The sequence below is a fragment of the Ictidomys tridecemlineatus genome, chromosome 7 (assembly GCF_052094955.1).
Source record: "Ictidomys tridecemlineatus isolate mIctTri1 chromosome 7, mIctTri1.hap1, whole genome shotgun sequence".
Classification (NCBI taxonomy): domain Eukaryota; kingdom Metazoa; phylum Chordata; class Mammalia; order Rodentia; family Sciuridae; genus Ictidomys; species Ictidomys tridecemlineatus.
This window is the reverse complement of record NC_135483.1, coordinates 181,359,359-181,384,393: the sequence shown is the minus strand read 5'-3', so window position 1 is coordinate 181,384,393 and position 25,035 is coordinate 181,359,359. Positions and strand designations below refer to the sequence as shown.

General features: G+C 54.6%; 1 protein-coding gene across 20 annotated transcripts in view; it reads right to left on the bottom strand.

Annotated features, from left to right (window-relative positions):
• Nucleotides 1–25,035, bottom strand: part of Speg (striated muscle enriched protein kinase) — a 49,769-nt gene that overhangs the window by 19,958 nt on the left and 4,776 nt on the right. For 9 of the 20 annotated variants that reach the window (XM_040267880.2, XM_078018060.1, XM_078018063.1 and 6 more), the window contains 13 exons: nucleotides 22,010–23,316; nucleotides 20,092–20,235; nucleotides 19,617–19,799; nucleotides 10,221–10,396; nucleotides 9,922–10,010; nucleotides 8,328–8,503; nucleotides 5,688–5,948; nucleotides 4,485–4,643; nucleotides 4,165–4,354; nucleotides 3,826–4,049; nucleotides 1,403–1,522; nucleotides 1,084–1,188; nucleotides 283–489 (listed from right to left, as the gene is read on the bottom strand). In XM_040267880.2, coding sequence (XP_040123814.2) covers nucleotides 283–489; nucleotides 1,084–1,188; nucleotides 1,403–1,522; nucleotides 3,826–4,049; nucleotides 4,165–4,354; nucleotides 4,485–4,643; nucleotides 5,688–5,948; nucleotides 8,328–8,503; nucleotides 9,922–10,010; nucleotides 10,221–10,396; nucleotides 19,617–19,799; nucleotides 20,092–20,235; nucleotides 22,010–23,316 — 3,341 coding nt within the window. Of the gene's footprint in view, nucleotides 1–282; nucleotides 490–1,083; nucleotides 1,189–1,402; nucleotides 1,523–3,825; nucleotides 4,050–4,164; nucleotides 4,355–4,484; nucleotides 4,644–5,687; nucleotides 5,949–6,252; nucleotides 7,018–8,327; nucleotides 8,504–9,921; nucleotides 10,011–10,220; nucleotides 10,397–10,741; nucleotides 11,204–11,260; nucleotides 13,591–19,616; nucleotides 19,800–20,091; nucleotides 20,236–22,009; nucleotides 23,317–25,035 lie in introns of those variants that run through there. The other 11 variants (XM_078018065.1, XM_078018067.1, XM_078018061.1 and 8 more) reach the window with 8 other exon arrangements.

Genomic DNA, 25,035 nt, shown 5'->3' with positions numbered 1-25,035 from the left:
GGGCTGATGTTGAGAACTCAACACCCACTGCTCCTCTCTTACCCCCATCATCACCAGAGTTGATGAGGAAGCTGGGGCTCAGAGAGGTTTAGTCTTTTGTGCAGGGAACACAGCCAGGAAGCAGCAGAGCAAGGGCTAGACTACAGCTTGTCTGACCCCAGGGCCTTAGCTTTGTCCTTGGGCCCTGCTGCCACTGATGGGCCAGGATCCCACTCAGCCACACTGTTCCTGCCATGGTTATTTGGTGTCCCCTCAGCCCTGCCCTTGGAGTCCCCTGCTCACCATGCTCCAGCAGCTGTGTGGGCTCCGATGGGGGTGAGGGCTTGCTGCTGCTCTTGCCGGTGGTGCTGAGGACCCGGAAGACATGCTGGAGCCCCTTCCGCAGCCCTGTGGCCGCCCACCTGGGCTCCCGCAGACCTGTGGCCAGCGCTGTCCACTGGTCTGAGCCCAGCACCTGGTGCTGCACCGTGTATGTCAGGGAGTCTGGGTCTGGAGGGGAGGCAGTTGCTAGAGGCTGATGTCACAGGGTCACTGTGCCTCCTCATCCTGCCCACTCAGGGTCCTGGAACTCATCCCGGGTCTTCTCTGAGTGCGTGCCTCAGTTTCCCCTGAAGTTTCCTGCGTGCCTCCCTCCCACCTGCTCTGCTTTCTCATTGCCTTCGCCAGCCCTAAAGCCATCAAGCTGCCCGTCGCCAACCCCTTCAGATGTGGAGGAAGGACCTAGCATTCCACTTGCCCTGGACTTGTACCCAAATCCTTGCTCCCCGAGGTACGGAAACTGACCAGGAAGAGATCCTGGACAAGGGCAGAAAAGAACATGCCCAGGATCAAGACCCAGGATCTTGTCCCACTGAGAAAGGGCAAGGATGTGGTGATGCCCCACGGCTCCTCTCCTGACCTGGAGCCAGGGCCTCATCCACCAAGGAGAGAAGACAGCAGAGGTGCTCCTGGCTTCACTCCCAGCACTCCATTGCTCCTGCTTCCCACCATGTTCTTGGGGGCCTGGTGTCCTTGATACCCCTGCCTGAGCCTGCCTTGCCCATCCCCAATCCCCACCCAAAGCCCCGCATGGCCCTGACCCACCGATGGCCATGTCCAGGCTCCTGGGGGGGTTCCATGTGAGTGTGACCATCCTCCCCGTCACAGCCACCACCTGCGGGGCACCATCTGGGGGACCTGGAACCACATCTGAAAGCCACAGGTTGGAGGTCCATGGATCTTTCAGGGCCCAAGAGCACCACAGGATCACTGAGCTTCAGGGAATGAGGCTGGGGACCAGGGGCAGGGGCAAGGCCAGTTTTCCAGGGAACAGGGGGAAACTGGTGGAGGCGCCTCCCTCCCTCAGCACCCAGGTGGTACTGGAGGTTTGGCTATGGGTGCAGCTGCTAGGAGGGTGCCTTACCTGTGACATAGAGGTGGGCATAGCAGGCAGCTTTGCCCAGCTTGTTAGCGATGACACTCTTGTAGACGCCAGCATGCTGAGGTCCCACCGCAGGGAACACCAGGTGATGTACATCCCTGTCTGGTGGGGGAGGTACAGTGACATGGAGGCTAGGCTAGGAGGATGCTTTGAGGGGTGAACCGCTACCCATTGCAAGGAGGAGGCAAGTGGGGACAGGCAGAAAGAAGTATGTCCTTCGAGTGGTCGAAACCAGCAGTGCTGGACCCTCTTATTGCTCTTCGTGCCCAGTAATTTCACAGCTTCCTCCCACACTGGGGCATCCTCTGGGGTCCCTCTCCTGTCGGCTGCTTCCTCATTCCCTCACCTCTACTGGGTCACAACCTTCAGGTCAAGGCTCTGACACAGCTTTGCTCCTAGGCTCCTCCTCCAGTCCTCTTCTCCAGCCCCAGGGCAGCTGCCCTTCCACCCATCTCCAGCAGAGCCTGAGGAAAACCCTTCAGTCCAAATTCCCTTCCAGCCGTGTCCCCTGCTACTCCTCCATGTCTTGACCCTGACAGACCATCAGGTCCCTGAACAAGTCACAGGAGCTCCATCTCTACGTTTTTGCTCACAAATTCCTTCCTCTTGGAATGTTCTCCTCGGACCTAAGCCTTCCTTCTCTCTGAGACACAATTCTAGTGAAGCCTACCCTACCATGCCCTGGCTCTCTTCCCTGTGCCATGCCCCGGCTCTCCGTGGCAGGTGGCTGGGTGTGCACCACTGGCCATTGCAGGGCTCTTCCTCTGGGAAGAGGAAGCCATATCGCCCACCCAGTCTGTCCCTTTAAAGACCAGGCTGCTTTTTTCCAAATCTGCTTGTCCCACCCTGAACCAATGCCTCACATGCAGTAAGTAACAAATACATGTGATATTATGAATTGCAATAAGTCATCTACTGGGTGTCCAGCCTTGACCCGAAATCCTAATACGTTCAACAACTCTACAAAATTATCCCATTTACCAATGAGGTCAGAAACATTAATTGACTTGCCCAAGGTCACACAACTAATAAGCGATGAAGCCGTGACTTGAACTCAGTTTCATCTCCTCCAAGTCTCTTTCCTTACACTCTGCTCCCTGAGTGATAAGGAGGCTGTCTCTGGCTAGGACACAGAAATGAGGAGGCTTGCACTGTCCTTCTTCACGTCAGGAATGGCCCCAAACACCCTCCCTTCTCTTAGCGGTTATCTCTGCATAGAACAGTCACCCGTTCATTTATCTCTGCTGACACTATTTATAAGGAAAGTGAAGCCAGAGGCTGCCAGTGACCCCAGATTCAGGCAGAAGCAGAGACGCCAGCTCAGATCCTGAGACAGACACCCACCCACGGTCTCCAAGCCGATGGGGAGATAGGAAGGCCTGGGGCTGCGCAGTAATCGCTGCTGGAGGGGACCAAGTGGAAAGGCCAGAGCTGCAGCTGTGGCTCTGGAGATAGGGTGAGGATAGAGTTGAGAGACTGGGACATGGTGATTGGGAGCATCCTTTAGGAGATGGGCACAAGTCAGGTGGTCCTTACTTGTCTTTGAGCAAGTCTCTGTACCTCTGTAAGCCTCAGTTTCCCCATCTGTAAAGAGGGCTTATAGTGCCTGCCTTACAGGCCTGTGGCAAGGTAAGATCATACACATCAGGTCTTGAGCACTCAGCAAGTAAGAGGACCTTGGTCGCTTGTGGCTACAGGAGAAGTCCATCATGGGTGACAGTATAGGCACAACTTAAAGAGGCAGGCAGACCTCGCGTGAGAATCAGGTTCCTTCAAGGATGGAATAAAAGTGCTCCCTGGGGAACACAGCTCAGGCCTAGAGGATGCCAACCCAACATGGCTCTCTGTTTCCCCTGCCTCCTTCTGCCTTGCTGGCTATTTGTTAATAACCCAGGACCAAGCTCCCTTCCCTGCCAGATGCTGCCTACCCCTGCCCTTTCCTTGAAACTTCTCAGGAAGCATGGGCTTTATCAGGGGCTCCTTTGTGAGGAGCATGGCAGCAAGGGTGCAATTGGTGAAGGGGAGCAGCTGCAGGCCACGCGCTGTCTGCCTGGCATGGCTCTTAGTGCTTTACACAGACAAGCTGATGCGATTCTAGCAGCACCCCTGTAACAGAGGAGGAGACTGAGGCACAGATGGGTTCGACAATCTGGTCAGTATCAGGCTGGGCTACCTGTTGTAAGTGCTAAAGGTGCCATCAAGGTGCCATCAAGGGGTGATTAACAGATGGGCACCGTGTGGGATCAAGAAGGGACACAATGACCTCACAGCCCTGGAGGGCCCCCTTTGTCAGACACCACATCTCTGGTCAAGCTACAAAAGGGAAGGCCCTAATGAAGGGTGGGCTGATGGGAGGGCCCTGAAAGACAAGAGGGTGCCACAAGGGTCCCTTCCTGGACACATACACTGTGTCATGCGCCGGTCGTCACTGCTCTGGATGCGGTGGCCATTGTGGAACCAGCTGATGGTGGGGTAGGGCAGGCCAGTCACCTGGCACTCTAGCATGGCCTCCTTGGCCAGTCCCACTTCCAGGTCCTGCAGTGGCCGCAGGAAGTCAGGAATGGACAGCCGCTCCAGCTCGCCCTGTTCCGGCTCCTCAGGGATGGACGGCATCTTCTCCAGCTTTGAGCTGTAAGAACCACATGGTTGCCCAGAGGTACAGGGCTGCACCTCCCAGTGCAGGGTGGGGGCTCCTGAGAGGCAGAGTTAGCAGTGCTGACAGCATCTGGAGCCCCAGGAGGTACCTGGGGCTTGAGGCGGCTGTCCGAGGCTCCTCCACATACAGCTGGGCCGAGCAGTTAGCCTGGCCGTGGGTGTTGGTCGCACTGACTGCATAGAGCCCTTCATCCTCGCTGCCCACATGGGCGATGTGCAGTGAGTGCAGACCTCCTTCCTGCCGCAGCCGCAAGTTCTCACTCTCCTCTACAGGGTGACCTGGAGGTGGGAAGGACAGGAGGGCAGAGCTGGTATAGCAGGGGCCCTGCCTTCTGTATACACTCCATCCTGCTCTGGGCCCTTGGGATCTCCCAATATCTGCATAGGGGCATAGGGAGGGGGTGTGTACCAAAGTGAGTCCAGGTAACGGACGGTGGTGGGGTGCCGCTGATCTTGCAGTCGAAGCGGGCAGCACGGCCCTCTAGCACCTCCACGTCTTCCAGCAGCCGGGTGAACAGGGGCGCCAGTGAGGGCCGCACGGTCAGCCGGGCGCTGCAGGTCAGTTCATCTGCAGGGGAGAGGCAGCACTGGGCCAGGGAAGGCCACAGAGGCCCAGGCACCCCACCTCATGGGTCCTGCCCAGCCTCAGGGAACCTGGACAGAGTCCTACAGAAGTTCTGGGAACAGGGCTGGGGGCAAGGCAGTGGGCAAAGATCCACTTGCCAGGCTTTCTCAGGCGGTCAGTAAGGAGAGGCAGCAGGCTGCCGTGGCAGGTTGGGGACTCCATAAAAGCCCAGAGCCTGGCCCAGGGCTCCCTCTTACCTCACCCTGCCCGTGCAGGATGAAGGAGCTGGGTTGTGAGAAGGTCCTAAAAGGCAAGTCCACTGCCTCCTCAGCTTCCAACTCTCAGAACTCTCCTCTGTCATCCCACAACTCCCTCCCACCTGTCCCATGCCCAGCAATTGCCCCTGGCCCCTACTCTATCCCCAGTAAAGAATCTTCTGAGGAGAGATAACAATCCCTACACGGACCTGATGCTTCTTCCTGCTTACTAAGCCCCTCTCACTTCACCTTCCATGATGGTGTGAGGGGAGCCTACACCTTGCCCACAACCTGGTAGGGCAGGTGCCATCATCTCTTCTTCACATGAGCTCTGGATCAGGTCAGAGATGTCATCAATAGCAAAACAGCTGGCATTTAGTAGGTACCCCCAGGCATCAAAGTGCTTTTTTCTAATTTATGTAATCCCTGCAGTCCCCTTAGAAAGTGCGTTATTAGCCTGATCTCCTTTTACAGTTGAATAGCCTACAGCTCAAACAGAGGAAGGGACTTGCCCAAAGACACTTGTTTGGGAGCTTGTAGGACAAGAACAGGAGCACAAATCTAGATTTGCTCTCTACGTCTCAGCGGACACAGGAGCCCTCTCGGTGCCAGGTACTATTGGAAGCTTCACTGTTTTGAGTACTATACTATCTCCTACCCCACCCCACCTCCCCAAGGATATGAGACCCTGTTTCCTAGGTGTTTTATTTTGCACCCAGCTCTCTCCCCTCTATCCCCCACACCCAGGTCTGGTGCCCACAGCAGCCCTAGGGCCTGAACAAGTCATTACCTTTGGCTGTGCTGAGCTTGCAAGTGTAGACACCACTGTCGTCCTCATGAACAGAGGTGAGCAGCAGCTTGCATTTGCGGCCATCGAAATGCATCTTGCATTTGAGCAGGGCAGGCTGCAGCAGGCGGCCACGGCACAGCCAGTCCACCTCCACGTCGGCAGGACCTGCCACCAGGCACTCAAACAGCGCCATCTCCCCGGCCCCCACGTTCACGTCCTGCAGGGGGGCCAGCACGGCCAGGGACCGGCTTTCAGGGTGTGCTGGGGGAAGGTAGCCACAGGGGGCACACACAGAGCAGAGACATACAGGGCGAGGGAGACAAACGCACACGCACACACAGAGAGACAGACACAGAGAGAGAGATGCATTTTGTTCCTCTGGAGACAGGGAAGGTCCACCCACCCAGCCAGGACAGCAAGGAGCTCCTAGACCTGGCTTTGAGATGGCCACCCAGGTTGGCCCAGGGAGGGAAAAGTCACGAAAGGCAAGAGGGAATCAAGAGGGGAACCAAAGGGCCATGTGGTGGCAGTGACGGCGGCAGAAAAGAAAACGCGGCACACCAACTGGGTACAAACTGGATTTTATTTGAGCTAAGAAATAGTGTTTCCAAATACCTCCACCCCAACAAATGGCCCTGCTCCTGTGCCACGCTTGGCTAACTCCCTCATTCCCAGACAGAGCACCCCCACCCTGACTGTGAATGAGGGAGTCCCCATTGGGCCCTACCCCTGCCAGGGCCAGGGGTCAGCCCCTGGCCTCTGATTTTTGGTCTCTTGTAGAATAGAAAGTGTCGTGCCATTGAAACCCATTTCTGGAATGGTCAGTGCCCTGCCCCACTCCTTGTGAGCCTCCTGTCCACACCCCTGCCCCTCGGGGCCCTCCCTGCCATGTCTTGTCCTTTTCTGTTCTGTCTCATCCCACTCCAGCTCAGAGGTATCTTTCCCTGACTGTCACAGACACACAGACAGACAAACTGATGGACAGACAAAGGCCTGTAGCAGCGTAGCACATGCATTCACTTGGTGGTCCCCATGGGAAGAGTGGGGGAGGGTTGATAACCCTCATGCCCCACCTTCCCAGCACTCAGTCCATCTGGGGGCCTCCTGGCCTGCACAGCCACTTGGGGAGGGAGGGTCCCCAGGGGCTACCCCAGGGTGCTGCATTGGCTGGGGAGGGGAGGGGAGGCTGGGATGGGTCCAGGCCAGCAGGCCGGCTGGGTCTGTGGGCAGGAGGCAGTGAAACACAGCGAGGTCCGAGAGGTGCCTGAGACAGGGGCGCGGCTCGGAGGGTAGCGGCGGGGAGCGCAGGCGGCCCCCTGAGCTCACTCGCCTGTGTACAGACAAAAACCTCAGTCAGCAAGCGGCAGGTTAGTGCAGCACACCACACACACACACACACACACACACACACGCACACACACGCACACGCACAGACCTGGCTAGGGCCCTTCTAGATATGGAGCTGCCTCTGACACTCTAGGGAGCATTGCCATGTGCAGCTCCCCCAAGGTCAGCCCAGGGTGGGAGGGCCAGAGGCTAGCCAGAGGCCAAGTTCCCAGGGTTTCTGGGCAGGCAGAGACCCTGAGCAGCCAAGGGAGAGGCATTCACAGGCATCAGGAACACCCCAAAGCCTACAGGATGTTAGGGAGGAATCCCAAAGAGAAAGGCACCAAGACACGGGTTAACACAGAGAAGCGAGGCAGGGCCAGACCTTGGAAAAGGAGCAGGCCAGGGAAGGGGGCACCGAAGAATTTAGAAACCAAACAGGTGGCAGCCATAGGAATGAAAGGCACCAGGGAGGGTGAGGAGGTAAGGCTGGCAGCGGGGCAATGACCCGTAGAGTCTGGGCTCCAGTAGGTGCATGGGGGTATCTCGGGGCATTCCCAAAGATGGCCTCTGCTGGGCTGGAAGGGACTGAGCTTGTAGGTAAGAGGGACAATGGCTGAGTAAGGACTAAGGAGAGGTTGCTGGTCGTGAGCCATCATAGGACATGGTGAAGTGGGAGGCTGAGTAAACTGCAACCCAGGGAAGGAAAGCAACTGCCTTTGGAGGGCAGCCTGGCTAGGACCTGTCTGCACAGCCCAAGATGCCCCTGCCTTATGTCTTCAACTCTGGGGGCCCATCCTGGCACCCCTGGGGTCCCAGCAATGCACCAGGCCTAAGTCACATCAAGGGCCCCTCCGAACGGGTCCAGACATCAGACTCTCCCCACTGCTACCCTCAACCACAAGAGCTTCTGCACAGCAATGGGGCAAGGAGGGAGAGCAAAGGGGAAGAGAACAGAGAGGGTGTGAGGGAGAGGACTGGGCAGAGCGGGCGACATAGGCTCAGAAGAACACGGAGGGAGGGTGGCCAGTTGCAAGAAGCAGGGTCTTTGGCTAACATCAGGGGCTGTCATGATGGAAACTAGGGAAGGCAGAACTGTGTGGCAAGCTGAGAGTGGAACAATTTGTTGTGTGACCTTGGGCGAGTTGTTTCTTCTCTCTGGGCCTCGGTTTACTCAACTACAATATAAGCAGCCAGACTAGGGGACCTCCACAGCCCCTTTCAGTGTGGCATCCTGTAACTGAGACTGTGTGAAATCTGTCAGCAGAGGGGACAGGACCAGGTTGGGGCTTCATCAGAGTGTGGGGCTCTCACCTCGGACCTCCAGGCGGGCCTCACACTGCCGGGCGCCATACTCATTGACGGCTTTGCAGGTGTAGAAGCCAGCGTCGCCCCGCTCGGCCGCCAGGATCCGCAGCCGGCACAGCCCTCCCTCAGCCTCCTCTGCAAAGCGTCTCTGGTCTGGGCGCACAGGCTGGCGGTTTCTTAGCCTGAAATAGGGGTTACAACTCAGTCCCAGAGCCCAAGGTCCTCTGCATGCTCAGCAAAGTAGGGCTTCAGAGAAGCACAGGCCTCTTCTCCCCTACCCTGTTCATCTGCTCCCCAAAACTGTCCCAGTGATCACAGACACCCCTGGATTCCAGGACAAGGTTTTCACTTTGATTCTACCTTCCCACCTGTTCCAAGAACTTCCAGACAATGTTAATCCACCTGGATATCTCCCTTCTCCAAACTCACTTCACTTGGAATAGAGACATGCAATTTAGTAGGTTTTTGTGTTTGTTTTTGTTTTGCAATACTAGGAATTGATCCCAGAGATTCACATTTCATAGTAGTAGACTGCTTAGTCTACTACTGAGCCATATCCCCAGTCCTGTTTTGGGGGGTACCAAGGACTGAACCTAGGGGTGCTTAACCACTGAGCCACATCCCCAGCCCTTTTTTATATTTTATTTAGAAACAGGTCTCACTGAGTTGCTTAGGGTCTTGCTAAGTTGCTGAGGCTGGCTTTGAACTCTTAATCCTCCTGCCTTGGCCTTGTTGGGATTACAGGGGTGTGCCACAGGGCACAGTCCCCACCCTTTCTTAAATTTTATTTTGAAGCACGGTCTCTCTAAATTGCTAAGACTAGCCTCAAACTTGAGATCCTCCTGCCTAAGCTTCCCAAGTAGCTGGGATTGCAGGCATGTGCCATCAACTTGGCTTATTTAGCTCTCAGTATTCCTTAAATTTCCCTGTCTTATTTTTATTTTTCCAGAAAGATAGCTCTCCCACTTCCCAAAAGGGATGTGAAAGAACTTAAACGTTCTAAAAAATCACAGAGGAAATCAGCCGATCAATTAAAAATGAAAAATAGATCCGAAAACCAATAGAAAAACATGCTGAGTAATGGCTGTTCCGGGCATCCCAGCTGAGACCCACATTTAACTCTGGGTTTGGGCAGTTCAGAAACAAATTGTGATGACTGGGTCCAGCCCAGGGCTGGGTAGAGAATGAGCCTCAAAAGTAACCCTACCAGGGCTGGGGTTGTGGCTCAGTGGAAGGTTGCTCGCCTAGCACATGTGAGGCCCTGGGTTCGATCCTCAGCACCACATAAAAATAAAAAAATAAAATAAAGGTATTAAAAAAAATAGTAACCTTACCATTAACTGATGGGGTAAGGGTGGGCAGCCTTCTTTCAGGGCTCCCCATTGGTCTCAAGTGGGAAGACATGAAACCATTCATTATTCAAATCTCTCCCCAAAAGGGGAAGCCCAAATAATCCTGGAGCACCAGCACAAGGGGCAGGGTGTGCTGGCGAGTAGTACCGCTGCACCTAGACCAACACCTGGGGAAGGCCCCTCAGGTATCACTCCCTTCCTCCAAAGCCAGCTCACAGGGCCCAGACCTGTGAGTGGCTGCTACTCACCAGGAGACCACAGGCTTTGGCTCCCCCTGCACACGGATGCTCATGATGACATCTTGGCCTTCTCGTACTGACTGGTCCATGAGTGAGACCTAAAGGGGAACTCCAAAGTGTCAGGGATGACAGTCAGGGCATAGCAGTGACTCCTGGGGACTGGGAGATCTGGGACAGTGGTCTCTTCCATACCAAGCTGACTGAGGCTGGTTAAGAAGGGTTAATGGGATAAAGTTCTAGGTCCTCCTGAAGAACAAGGGGGACACAAAGGGATGGAGGTCCACACAGACCTGGGCCAGGAATCTGACCTTGAAGGTGGGGGGTGCCTTGGAGCCAGCGTCAGAAGAACGGTGGTTCTGGCTGGGGCTGAGCTGCATGGTGGGGGTTCCGGGCCAGGTCTCCCCAGGCTCTGGGAACTCCTCTGGGGGACTGAGGTACTCCTCGTCAGAAGTGATGGGACTGCTGAAAGGGGATGTGGACCCACCTGGAAGAGAGACAGAAGGGATGCCAGGAGAGGGAGGAGGCAGAGAGACAGCTGGCTGGAAATGTCCCCAGAGCCTAGTTGAGGCCATTCCTGTGGGCCCTGCCCTGACTTCACTCCTGGTCTCTGGGGTTTGCTGTTCCCAGGCACTTCCTCTCCCTGAGCTCCTGATTCCTCCACTGCTAGACTCTGCCCCAAGACCGAACCCCCTGGGAGGGGACTCATTGGAAATGGCCTGATGCAAAGGATTCAGCCAACAGAGGGGCTGCTCCTGGGCCTTGAGGGAGACCCAGAATTCCACTGGAGCAGGGGATCCATATCCTAACACAGAGTAGGGGCCCAAATTACCAATCATTTGCTTTAAAAGCAGGTGGTGTTGGCCTCTGGGACCCCACAGCAGCAAAGCCAAGACACTTGCTTCTTAGGTGAGCTGGGCTTGGAACAGAGGAACACACACCCCAGACAAGCCCTATCCTGATCTCGGTCCAGGGCCAATGAGGTGGCACTGTCCAGTCTGCCCTTCCCCCTCCCTTCTCAGCTTCCTGCCACAGAAACCCCAGGGGCACCTGTTAGCCCCAGCTCTAGAGCATGGGGACCCCAAATCTCTCAGGGGGTGAGAAAGCAGTTAGAGTCATCCACAGAAAAGGGCAGCTCAGCCTAGGGAAGAGCAGGGGGACTTGAGTCTGCCTTGGGGGAGGGGTGTCCCCAGGGCCCTGACGCCCTCCCCCGCAACTGGCTGGGGGCCCAGGCTCACTGAGCTGGCTTCTACCCGACTGCCAAATACAGACATGAATCTGCCACAGCCCCCTGGCCCCTCCTCCTGGTTCCCCTAACCCAAGCCCCCAGCAGGGCTGCACCCCAACTCACCCTGAGACTGCACACGGACCTCAGCCTGCACCTTTCCGAAGGCTCTGTCCTGGCACCAGGCCCTCCTGCTGCTTACCCACTGCCCACCCCGCCTTGGCTCCCCAGGGAGCAGGAGTCCAGCCTGCCCAGCCCCACTTGGTGGACCCTGGGGAGGCCCAGCACTGAGCTGCCCCTGGGGGAGGGGAAGGAGCCTGGAGGGGGACAGAGAAGGTGGGGGTGGCCAGCAAGAGGCTGGGTGGCTGGCAGGCTGGGCTGGGAAGGTGGTGGGCTGGGAAGGTGGCGCCTGCTGAGCACACAGGCAGCCTGGCCTGGAGTGGAGGGGGAAGAGAGGGAGGGGCAGAGCCAGCCCAGCTGAATTTAGCTGCCTGCTCATTCCCAAGCAGCGCTCTGCCTTTCCTCTCCTTACAGCTCTGGACACTGACAAGAGCAGAGCCCCTCAGCGGGGCCGGACTCTAGGCATGGGGGCCTCTGTCCCCAGAGGAAGATGGGGTGGGGAGGCACCACACTGTGGCATTCAAGACCTTTGTGTGATCCATTAATGTTGACAAGTCCACCAAAGGAGGTGCCGATGGCAATGGCCCTGTGCTGCCCAAACCACCAGGCTCACCAGCCTGGGAAGACACTGATCAGCCTCCAATACTGAAGAGCTAGGCCATGCCCTGCTTTCTCTGGCACGGAGGATCAGAGAACTGTGAGATCTTTACCTTCCTTCCCAGAGATTTCCCTCCCAACTTGAGGGACCCCAGAGCCCCATCTCCATCCCGCCAGGACTGCCATAGCAGGTCAGCCCAGCAGCCACCCCAGGGCACAGGCCTGCACTCAGTCCTCATGGTAGGCTCTTCTGGGACACTTATTGGCAACCTACCTTTACCCATCAGCCTCACCAGGGCCAAGGACGAGGAGAGTGGGGGCTACTTTCCCCAACAGCCCTTTAACTAGTACCCGTTTGCATCTGGGTTGGAGAAGGGACTTGGAAACTGAGCAAGAGAGAAGGGGTTGTTGAGCTGGGGCCACATGTCTTTCCTCCTATCTCCTCACCCCCGCCCAGAGCCACATTCTCAAGCTATGACCTGTGTTTCCCAGCATTGCCAATGAGGAAGGAGGGGCCACCATTCAGGCTGGCTGTCTTGAGGTAGGGGGTGGTGGTGTTCAGAATGGCACTTGGTGCCAAAGGCTCCCAGCTGACACTGAGATCATAGGCACAATCCCTGGAGGTGGATGCCTATCTCCCCTCCATGGAGTTGTGAGTCCTGATCCAGGGTCACCTCCCTGATGGACAGTGCTATGGTACCTCCCAGGGAAGAGGGAGATTTGTGCTGGATTGGTGAGGTTTGCAGGGGCTTTAGCGACCCCTGGTGGTCTCTGGAGGAACAGTACCAGGGGGCATCCAGCCAGAGTGAGCTGCAGTCCTCAAGCCCCTCCCAGAGGGGATGTGGCCCAGGCAGGAGGCTCAGACACCAGAGAAGCACAACCAGGCCTCTTTGAGAGAAGATAGTGGTCTCTGCCCTGACATAACCCCAAACTGCATGGCCAAAGAGACTGATGGAGGATCCTGGAGCTCCACATCATGTTCGGGTACCAGATGTCATGGCCTTATGGTCACAACCACCTTTGTGGCCAGTCCTTAACATTCCAGCTGTGCTCTACCCACAAGCCCAGCTCTCACTGTGGGAGACATAGTTACACTAGCCAGGAAGTAGGGAGCAGGTGCCCCCACACCCTGCCAAATCGCAGAGGCACATACACTCAGCATGCCATGGAAGGACCAACCCTTCACATTTGCCCTCCACCCCCTGTGCTGACCCTAGGCCCATATCTGCCTTTCCAACACAACCCCTGGGTCAAACACTTCATGAAAACACTGGTGTTGGGTAACCCACAAATCAGGGACATTCTGCTGGTCCCAACATCCTAACAGTTTCTAATGTCCCCTGCTATAGTCTCCCCACAGAGATGGCTGCAGCCACCACTGCCAGTATCCAGCACATGAAAGGCATCACACAAGGCCCTTTATCTCAGAACGATCCTTGAGCCACCCACACCAGGACCACCTGGGAGCTTATTTTGAAATAAATTCCTGGGCCTTTCCCAGCCTATAAAATTAGATTTTCTGAAATGGGAGGTCAAAAAACCACATTTTTCAAAAACACTCCAGGTGATTCTTATGCACATGAAAGTGTAGGGACCACTGCCAACCCTCATGGGAGGAGGACAACCCTAGGAGGTAGTTTCACTAAGTCCTAGCACGCTTGGCCATCCAACTTCACAGCAGGGCTTTGAACAGATAAGGTCTGACTCCACAGTCCACACACTTCCCACCACACCAGTTGGCCTTTCATCTTTTTTTGCATGCCCACCTGCCCCCTCCCTCCCTCCCTGTCTCTCTCTCTCTCCCTGGCATGCTTTTTGTTTGTTTTTTTGTACCAGGGATTGAACCCAGGGGCGCTTAATCAGTGAGCCCACCCCTAGCCCTTTTTATTTTTTATTTGGAGACAGGGTCTTGCTAAGTTGCTGGCTTTGAATTTGAGATCCTCCTGCCTCAGCCTCCTGAGCCACTGGGAATATAGGCATGCGCCACTGCGCCCAGCTTGGTAGTGGGTTCCAAAGTTTACTGTGAATCACCTGGAGGGTTCCCTAGACCATGGGCTGCTGGGACCTCCCCCCAGTTTTGAATTCAGTAGGTCTGGTTTGGGGCAAATAGTTTGCGTTTATTAACACATTCCCAAAGGGATGTTGATGCTACTGGTCTGGGGACCATACTTTAAGAACTCTGCCATCACAACCACCACTCTTAGGCAGAGTCTCATTACTCCCTGCAGCTGTGTGTCCTGCCCTACCTCTGTGTATTACCCAGGGCTTGGAGTTTCTTGGGCTCTCGGTCCCCCACTGCTGCCTCACACTCAATCCTTGTGGTCTACACAGTCCCCAGCTGCCCAGGAGTGACTCCTAGTGTGGCATCAAGGGCTAAGGAGTGGAGAAGGCATGGTCATGTCCTCAGGTGCCTTTGGCTGGTAGGGAAGACAAGCCAGATACATAGATGACTAGAATAGCAAGCAGGAAAGAATGACGAGATGGCAAGCGGGGAGCAGATAAGAACCACAAGAGTACAGACAGCTGGTGATGACTTTTGGCTCAGGGAGAAAGAGGCAACTGAGAGCAGAGGTGGTATTGAATTAGAACTTGGTTTAAGCAGGGAAAAGGGAAAAGCAGTCCATGACGATGAACCTGCATGAACAAATGTTCAGGGGAAAAATGTACAGGCACAGAGGCCGGTAGCTCAACTGATGACAGAGATGGGTGATGAAAACAGGTACCTCTTGCTGCCTCCTCTCTTGGAGCATCCTTAGGCTTTTGGCCTCTATGGATCCAGAAGGTGGATGCCAGCTTAAGCATGTGGCCTTTATTCTAAAGGCCAAGACAAGCTCTTATGATTTTTGAGGAAGGGAGGAACGTGTTGGAGGTTGGCCAGCATTCCTATGCAGCCTGGCCTTGCAAACCCTGTCCTCTACCTGTGGCTAGGAGATCCCCACAGGCATTCTTCTTCTGTATTTCCTTCTCCTTCCTCTCTTTTTTTTGGGGGGGGTGCACTGGGGATTGAACTGAGGGTACTCTACCACCAAGCTACATTCCCCGCCCTTTTTTATTTTTAATTTTGAGACAGGTTCTTACTAGTTTCCCAGGCTGGCTACGAACTTGTGATCCCTGAGTCATTGGGATTACAGGTATGTGCCATCACACCCAGGCTCCATGGGCCTCTCTTGAAATAGCTGCTATGCGATCCCACCACAGGAAAGTGAGGGGAAAGGAGGCTGCGGGCTGCCAAGAGGTAGGAATTTCCAGAGGGTGCTGACATGACTGTCTCCCCTGGACAAGGAGAAGGGTTAGGCTGAGAGTGTTTCAGGTTTGGTTTAAAGTGTATTAAGTACTAGAGGAAATTTCACATGGTTAGCCTGACCTATCCAGGCAAGTGTTGAATTTCTCACATATAATTACATTGGGTTGTTCCAGGTTAGATAAAGGGTTTGCACTCATGGTAAATTAGGTTTCTGTCGTTGGGACAGACTGAGAGCAATCAACTGCATTCTAGGTAAGAGTCCTGGGGAGTCGTCCATGGGGTACACCTGCTGCTGACAGACAGGAGTTGGGAGGAGGGACTGAGTCTGGTTGAATGAACCATGCCACCTTGCTTTTTCAGGTGTTGTCCAGACCCCCATCCTAATGGACAACACGGGTCATGTGGCTTTCCAAGATTCCCTCCATCTGCAGGCACTGTCATCACCAGGAAGACCCTGCAACTATGTAGCTGTGGCCAGGGACCTAAGGCAGAGGAAAAGGGGTGTAGAATTTGGTGATATGATTTTCTTCCTTGCCTTTTGCATTCATGGCTGCCAATAAACAGCCTCTTTCCTGTTGTGATAGTGCTGATCATATGAGCAAGACCAGAAGGAGTCTTGACAAGCCACATCCCAAGTCCAAACGTCTGCAGCCAACTAATCCTCCTTACACAGCTCGGAGTCTTTTTGAGCATATAGCCCATGAGTCAGGATGATCCTCATTTTACAGATAAGAAAGTTGCAGCCAAGGTAAAGGGAAAAAGCCAAAGGCTTGAGTAGAAAATGCTACAGCCTTGGGCTCAAACACATGAGACCTGTGCCTGAGCAGAAGGCTGCAGGCTGTGGTATGGAAGCCCGGCACCAGAAAGGCCTCCTGTCTGAGCCCACAGTGGGGCAGAGCCAGGTGTGCTCCCTCCAGGCACCAGAGGAAATAAACAGGACCACAGCTATGATGGAGGCATGGAATCAACAAAAGAAGCTGAGAAAACCCCCAATCTGACCCACCCACAGAGGCCCGAGCTGCCCCTCTGCACAAGCCCTAACCCTGAACCTCTTCAGAGTAAAAGGAAAGTGGGCAGTGTAGTGGTTAGGGGTGTCTACTTGAGAAACCCTGAGAAAGCATTTTAAAGCATGTCTCAAGCCTCCAACTGGCCCGGTGCACCTAGGACTCAGTATCCAAAAAGGACACTGAAACTATCCAAATGCATTCAATAAAAATGACAGTTACGAAAACCCCAGTTCCAGCTAAAGGTGTGGCCCAGTGGTAGAGCACTTGCCTATCACATGTGAAGCCCTGGGTTCAATCCCTAGCACCTCCCCACCAAAAAAATTCAGTTCCTCAGTTGGACCAGCTGAATTTCAAACGCTCAACAGCCACATGTGGCTAGTGGCCACCACACTGGACAGGGCAGATACCAAACACTTCCACTATCGTGGAAAGGTGTATCGATCAGCACTAGCCTAAAGCAACTTAAGCAACTTGCAGTAGCTTTCCCAGTCTCAGTTTCCTCATCTGTAACCTGGGCATAATAATAGAACCCACCTCACAGGGATGGACTGAATATGATTACCCAATCAACAGTGCTCAGTAAATGCTAATTAGGGATATTATTTTTTAACTGCTATTCATGCTAAGTTTATTTGTTTCTACTCTAAGTCTCTTATCATTTATAACAATCCCAGGCAGACTGTGGAAGCTCAATAAAGGCTGCTGGCCTAGTGTTAGCTTTGTCACTAGAGTCTCCATGTATTTGTCTCTCCATCTGTAAAATGGAAATATCACCATCTGTAAAATGTCACGGTCCCTTCAAGGGAGATATATATATATTACACACACACACACACACACACACACACACACACACACACACACATATATTTTATCTCAACATAAATCAATGAAAAAGACATGAAAGGATTTGGGAAAAGGACATGGCACTCTATAAATTCTTGTGTGCTGGATGCAGCAGCAGCAGTACTTCTCACACTCACCAGCCACCCATCCCCATCCACTCCCCAGCTTTAAGACAGTTATTCCAAGGGTGGGAGGGACATAGGGCTGGGGAGGAGCGGCCAGAGCTGGTAATACCAGGTTCTGCCTGCACAGAGCCTGCCCCCCAAACCAGGCTGCATTTTCTAGTTGCCCATTCCCTAGTTACTGTGGTTCCTAAACAGGAATAAAATCTGTGGGCTCTCAAAAGCAGGCCCTGCTGGGGTGGGCACCCCAGGAGCACACTGGGCAGCCAGCCCTGGTTTCCATGGCATTGGGTGTGGGGGTGGGGAAGTAGTAAGAGAGGACAGTGGCTCTGTACAGGGCCTCTTCCCACAAGACACTACCCACTCCCTCCCTCCACCTGCTCCCCACGCCCCCACAGCCAGACACTCCCCCCCCTCCCCACAGCCTGAACCACTGCCTACAGACTCTAGGCCTGAGACCCCCTCCCTTGTCAAATATCTGTGCCACCACTGCTTCCACCCACTCAGGCGGCTCTCTGGATCCACTGGCCCCCATCCAGCTACTCTGGACCAAACAGTGCCTTGTAGGGTAAGAAAGTCAGCTTGCTCTATTACAATCAGCGACGATGCTGGACCAGCACGCCAGCCCCTTGGACCCAGGGGCCCTGGAGCCAGTCTGACTTATGGGGCTGCTCATAAAGCCTGGTACAACCAACTTCTGTGCTGAAGATTTTCTGGCTCCCCAGGGCAGAGGAGAAACAAAGATGCAGCAACAGTCTGAGAATCCAGGGGCTGGGAAATAGGGAGGGTCCAGGGGGTTACGAGGTTTGCAAGGCAGAAGTGGAGTCCCAAAGCCCCAGACAGCCTGAAGACAGGGACAGGAAAGGGTAAGGTGCTCCCCAGGTCCTCCTGGAAAGCTGAGTTAGTGTGCACAACACCGTCCCTGAACGCTAACAACTAACATTTGTCTACAGCTTTACAGTTCATAAAGCTCATTCGCACATTCGCTTTCATCCGTGAGGATGGTATAATTATCTCTGGTTTACAAATGAGGAAACTGAAGCTCGGGGAGATTCAATGTGGCAAACACAGAACTCCCTGTCAAGTGCTGACAGCTGCCGTGCCCCAAGCCGCCTTCCCAACCTTAAAAGGCTCCCAAATGGCTCTTAGCCAATATTCAGGCACCCCCACCCTACCCCTTGCCATTTCTCAGCCCAAGCCAGGTATTGACTGGAGTCCTAGAGCCAGGCCTGGGCCCCCTAAGGGGACCTGGGAGCTGAGTCAGAGGCCAGATCCCAGAGGTGATGGGAGGACGGAAACGCATAGTGGAGGGATGGGTATGATTCATCAAGGTGGGAGGGATAAGAAGAGGCAGCAAGCCTTGAACATGGCTCCTGGGAGGGACACGGAGGTGAAGCAAGATGAGGACCTGCTGCTCCACAAAAACATAAGGTGCTATCAAAGGAGCTAACATGGCACAGCTGTGGTGCCAGACCCCACCAAGAGCTCCTGTATTTTGAAAGTGCTAACGCCCTGGGACCAGGCACACAGGCTGGGCTGTCATCTGCTGTCCTGTAGCACTGAGTGGAAGAAAGGCACAGAACAGCATGTGCTGTTCCCCCTCCTGGCATGTCCTGCCCCTCCTTCTGCAGTCTAAACCCCGCCTCCTCCAGGCTCTCCTGTCTCAGTGCAAATATCCTAGAACACTGACCACTGCTAGACTCATCTCCAAACTGAATTCGTCTGTGCTTAGATGTCCTCCAGCCTAGGTCCTCTGAGCTAGATTTGGACACCCAATGGTAATCCCCTTGACTGCAGGTTGAGTCTCTGTCTTTTCCTTCTGTGACAACCCCTACCATCCTCCCCTCTCTCTGCCCCACTGTGCAGGGTCAGTGCATTGTCAGGCCCAGCCACCTGAATGAACAGAACTGGCCACATACACTGACACCAGTCCAGCCCTGCCTGAGCCAGAAAGAAACTGGACTGAAACCCAAAGGAAGTAGTCTGACACCAAGTGAGAGCTTCTATAAAAATAGAAAACAAGGCAACTCCATACTGCCATCCTGAAGGTGTTCTCAGCTGCACCTTCTTTAAGGTTTGGGGTTCAACAGGAAGCAAGGACACTTGAAAGCCTCTCTTTTTACAGGGTTGGGGCTTTCCTATAGAAAAAATAACATAAAAAGCTCCTGGTGGATCTTAAGCCCTCTGGGCTGAGAGATTCTTTTTCTCAGACTCAAAGACAATTCGCCTTCCCCACAGGACCCTGTTCAGGGAATTGGCAGGGGAAGCTGGTGGTTATAGGATGTCTAAAGACACATTTTACCGACTTCATGAATTGACCAGCCTGGTGCCTGTCCTGGGAATTTGATCCTTGCCCTAAGGACGGGACCATTTTAAATGCTTTCTCCAGAGAGGCCCACAGAGAAGGGACTCTGCAAGATGACTGAGAGCCCAAGCACTCTCATTTGCAAGTGGGAAAGGAGCTTGGGCCCATGGCCTCACATCTGCTAGGAGGGAAGGATCACAGCTCACCCCTCACACGCCCCTGGGTTTGGCGGGCTTCCTACCAGGTCTCACAGCCAGTGAGGCAGCACAGCTGGCCTGGCCCAGCTCGTTGATGGCAGTGGCCATATAGCTCCCCGCGTCAGCCTCCTGGGCCTCCCTGAGCAGCAGAGTGTGCCTCTCGCCCTCAGCCCGGATGAGAAGGCGGCCCTCACTGTGCAGCGTGGACCCATCCTTGAGCCAGGACACTGTGGGGAAGCAACGAGAACCAACTCACTACGGCCAGAGGCTCACTGGGGAAACCTCACTCCACCCCTCCCACACAAAGGTTCAAACCATTCCTTGTTCTGCCTGTGGGGAATTCTGAGGAGTCTGCCCTCACTCCAGAAGCCCAGGCTGTCCTTTTCTCTCTAGGGAGTCCTGAGCCATCTCCCTGAAGACAGGCAGACTCCTCTCCTCCCACCCACCCCCTCAGAGGATTCTAGGGGAGGCTCCCTCTCCCTGTCCCACATGCTCTGCACCTCAAGACCTGAAGCTTACCTTGGGGTGGGGGGTTGGCGGTGATGATACACTTAAGCAGTACATCAGCCCCTGGGGCCACCACCGCGTTCTGCAGGGGAATCTCAAACACTGGGGCCTCCAGGGGCTCTTCTCCAGCAGACACATAAGAGTCATCCGAAGACTCTGCAGACACAGGGGTGACATGAGTGATGAGGGGGATGTGGTCTCTGTGGAAATGACTCGGGGAGAAAGCATGTTGGCAGCCCTGTGTCTTGGAAAGTACCAAAACACAGAGATCAGGGCTTCTGGAAGGGATTAAGGTCTCTTTACTGAAAGTCCTAAGATAGAGAAAAGAAAATTTCAGAAGGAAGGTTCTTCACCAGGACAGGGCAGCTGAGACCACAGTTAGTGTTGGTTTCTAGAGGAAGGTGGGGACGTGCTGTGATAGGCACCTTCACAAGAACTGTTCATCACATGTGGCACAGCAGACCCTGTGCAAGGCACTCCAAGGGGACACAAGACTATATAAGCTCGAACGGACAGAGGACAAGCTACCAGCAAACCAAGACCGAGCAGCAACAATAGCTACAAATGGTAATATGTGGGAAATTGTCACATTTGTGAGGCCACCATATGACAAACAGGGAGCTGCAGGGGGATTGGATGGGCCTCAGAAGATCAGCTTCCATCCTCCTTCACCAGACAGTAACACTGCACTCACTACATTGCATACTGATGGGTACCCAGAATATAACAGGAAATAAGATGTGATCCCTGCTTATATAAAAAGAGACTACGCTGTCATGGTTCTTTCTGGGTATTTTCCAACTCTGACATTCTATGAGCTAGATAAAGGACAATGTAGGAAGCTAAAAGGGCTGCAAAGATACCAATTTTGCTGTTTTCTAACTATATCATCTTGGGCAAATGAGATAATCTTTGAGTCTCAGTTATGTTATCTGGAAGATGGAGGAATAACATGCAATACTCTGCAGAGCTGGCAAACAGACTAAATGAGATAACATCCTTATGGGCCTAGTTAACACAACACCTGGGACATAGTGGGTATATAATAATGGCTGTCAGTAGGATGATGGACTGGAGCCTAATCATCTCTAAAGATTCTGAGGTGGTAACACTTAAATGCAAAATAACTTTGATGAAGAAAAATACAGGGTGATAAACACAATAAGAAAGATACTGGCAGGGTCTCCTAGATACAGTGTGGAAAAGCAGTAGGGAGTGGGAGCAAGTCAAGGATAGCTCCCTCAGCCTCTCCAGAAGTGGGCCCCAAGTTGCTGTTCAGGATGGGCAGGGTTAGGGGCAGCAGCACTTGTCCTTGATGTTGCTCATCACCCACAGAAAGGCAGGAAGACAACACAAAAACAAGTATGTGTAGGGACCAGTTAGTTCAGCAATGCAGGATGTGAGTATGGGAGAGAAGAGGTTGGGTAAGACCTTAGCGGCCACAGGTAGGCTGACATACGGTGCTGGGAAGGGAAGGGCAGAGTAAGGGGTTAACTAATGCAATGCTTGCCTGTAACAGGAATTTGAGACCAGCTACCCTCTCTTCCCCCATAGAGGAATGGAGGTTGCTGAGCACTGCTTAGGTTCTCACTAGTGCCTCTTCTCATTGTGGGACCTTGACCCAACAACCACCCAGGAGACCACTGGACCTCTGTGAACTTATGGCAGATATGTGGGCACCAGCCTTTGCTCACCCTGGCATCCAAACACACTCACACTCCTAACTCACCAATGGCAAGATCTAGCACAGGACCTTCACAGCCTGTCACTCCAACCCGAGCCTGTGTCAATATGTTCTCTGGCAAACAGCACCCTCAGAGCAGCCTACCAGGCCCAAGCAAGGCCCTCCTTACTGCCAGGCAGTCTTGTTGCTCCCAAATCCCCTCCCAGCCAGGTCTGGGCACCTTTCCAACCCTTTCAGCAGCCTTACCGAGCTCAGGAGAGGTGGGTCGGACCCTGCGACCTTTGCCCTGGCTGCGGGGTCCTCTTCGGTCCCAAGCCCCCCAGGGACCATCCTCCTCTGGTCCTCTGCGCAGCCTCTTCTCGGCCTCAGGCCCTGCCCTGTTCTTCTCCAAGGTTTGGGGCACAGCAGCGCCCTCCAGGCCCGGTGTGGCCCAGGGCAGAAAGCGCACTGCCTGCGCTGGGGGCTCCCGCTTCCGACCCGAGGGGGCTTTCGTCTGGGCCTCCGGAAGATCAGCATTGTGGGGCGGCACAGGACTCCTGCACTCCTGTATGGCTCTGCCCCGGGTGAGTGGGAACTGATCCCTACGCCGCCTAACCTCCTGCTGTGGGCCTTCCCCAGGCTCTGTCCTGCCCAAAGGGCCACGGCTTCTGGGCCTCCCAGGCTCTTCTACAGACTTGCCCACAATACTGGGAGGAGGAGGCTGGGTGGCGGCAGGGCTCACAGCCCGTGGAGTCTTGGGGGTAGAGGGCCGGGAGAAGAGTGGGGGTTCTCCAGGCTCTCGAGGGGATGGGGCACGCTGCAGGGTGGCACGCAGGGACTCATGGGAGCGCACCAGTTCCTCCCGCGAAGTGGAGCGGCGTATGCGGCCCAGCTCCTGCGCGAAGCGCAGCTCCAGATCAGAGGCAGGGCTGCGCTGCCGTGTGCGTTCGTCCAGCGAGGCCGCCTTCTGCTGGAACAGGCGGCGCCGCTCGGCCACACTGCCCTGTGGTGCCTGCAGCTCCTCCTGAGAGGCCCCAGGTATGCCCCACGCAGCGTCGCCTACGGACTTGGGCTGTTCCAGGGAGCGGGCCTTGCGTAGGGGGACCCAGGGCCGCAGGGGCGCTGGGGGCGAGTCGCTGCGCTCCAGGCTGCGACGTCGCTCCTCAAAAAACTGCAACTTGTCCAGGATGCGGGAGCCGGCTCGCACCAACCTCGGTGAGCGGCCCAGCGCCGACAGGCGACCTGAGGCCTCACTCAGTGGCGTCTGGGGCCGGGACTCTGTCGTACCCGCCAGCGAGGGCCCCGATGACTTGGACTTTTTGCCTCGTTTCTCTTCCGCGGTGGTGTCCTCCGGTAGCTCAGGCTCTTGAGTGCGCCGATGGAGCGATGTGGGGGTGGCTGGGGGCTGGGCGCTGGGTCCTGGTGGAGCCCTCTTACCCACCCTAGGGGATGGTGGCGGGAGCAGCGCGGACTTGGAAGGAGGCGGAGGGGCAGGGCGAGGGCGCGGGGCTTCACTAGCCTGCTGAGGCTGAAGGTCAGGTTCCTCCCTGCGCAGTCCACTTTGAGGGATGCTGCTGCAGAACCAAGACCAAGAGGGGTAGAGGATTCAGGGAGCCTCCCCTCCTAGACTCTCAGCTTGTGACAGGGATTAGGCGGTGGGACATGCTGGGCAGGCTTGGGGGTGACATGGGCCAGACCCTCCTGCCCCCCACCCCCTGGAGAACCGCACAGCCAGAGCAGGGGCTGGGGAGAGGCCAGCGGCTCATGCACCAGAAGACTGGGCTAGTGGCTGAGTCCAGATACAGACTCAACCCCAGGAGCTCTGGCCAGCCCCCTCCCCCCAGGCCTGGAAGCTGGGAACAGCAGGAACAGAACTGAGCATGGGCGAGAAAAAAAGAATGAGGTTTAGGACCCAAAGATGAAGTGGTGAGGGAAGACAGGAGGGTTGGGTAGGGAGGGGTCCTCTCTAGAATGCAGTCTTCTACTCATTCCTGCCCTCAGCTGGCCCCCACAGCCCAGCCCAGCCTCAGAAGAATGCATCCCCTTCACAGCGGCCCTTAGAAGAAGGGCACTGGCCTTCTCTACCAAACACAAGACTTTATAGAGCAGTGCCCCATCCTTGTGATGACCTAGCTCCTGTGGAGACCTGACTCCATTTCTAATACCACCCACAGTAGGGCAGAGCAGGCAGCAACTGAATCCCTGGGAATAGGATACCCAGACTCCTGTTCTCTTTGCTCAATCTGCCCCAGCATAGACCTTTGTCTTTGTCCTGCCCCTGGGAAAGGAACCCTGAATCCTTGAAAACCCTCCTGAGAAGTGCTGAAATTCCCTCCAAAGGGTATACCCAGAAGTAATTACCCAGTGGGGCTGAACAGGGAGTGTGCAAGATGAGGAGGGAAGTAGCCTATCAGCCCAGGAGACCCCCTCACCTAGCAGAGCTTTGATATCCAAGAGATAGACTTCAGTTTCCCCCTTATGGACCCTTGGTGGGGGGAAGTCAAACGTAAAGATAACAAGACAAGGAATCTGAGCTCTATTACCATACCTGACACATTAGAAATAACTTTAAAACTTATAAAATGGGGCTGGGGTTGTGGCTCAGTGGTAGAACGCTCGCCTAGCACGGGTGAGGCCCTGGGTTCGATCCCCAGCACCACATAAAAATAAATAAATAAAGATATTGTATCCAACTACAACTAAAAAATAAATATTAAAAAATAAAATAATAAAAATTTATAAAATGGCTTATTGAATATTTACTGTGTGGCCAGGCATATACAAAATAATTCAAATGCATTGAGTCATTTAATCCTCCCAACCCCTTGAGATAGGAACTGATATTAACCCCATTTACAGCTCCCCAAATGGCCCCCATTACCTCTACCATCAGCCACTCCCCTCTTCTCCTGTAGCACTCCCTCCAGTATCTGCCAGCCCCCAAATCTCCAAAAATGACTCCAGTGCTTCACTCCAAAAAACCGAGGCTTCAGACAGGTTAAGTGTCTTCCCAAGGTGACATAGCTAGGAAATGGGGCACTGAGGTTGAAACCTAAGTGAATCTGACTTCTGAGTCCTTGTTCCCTTCAACTGTTAGGTTTCTAGAGAGACAGAAGGGAAGAGAAATAGGACAGTACCAGCCAGGAGTCCTAGGAGTGCCTAAGTGTAAGGATATCTTAGACTACCTTGATTGATCACCCACATTGCAAGACCCACCTCTGGCTGGGGGCAGGGGAGGTAATCTTGAGTGCCCCAGGAGGCAGAAAAGCCTCAGCCAGCCACCAGCAGAGAGG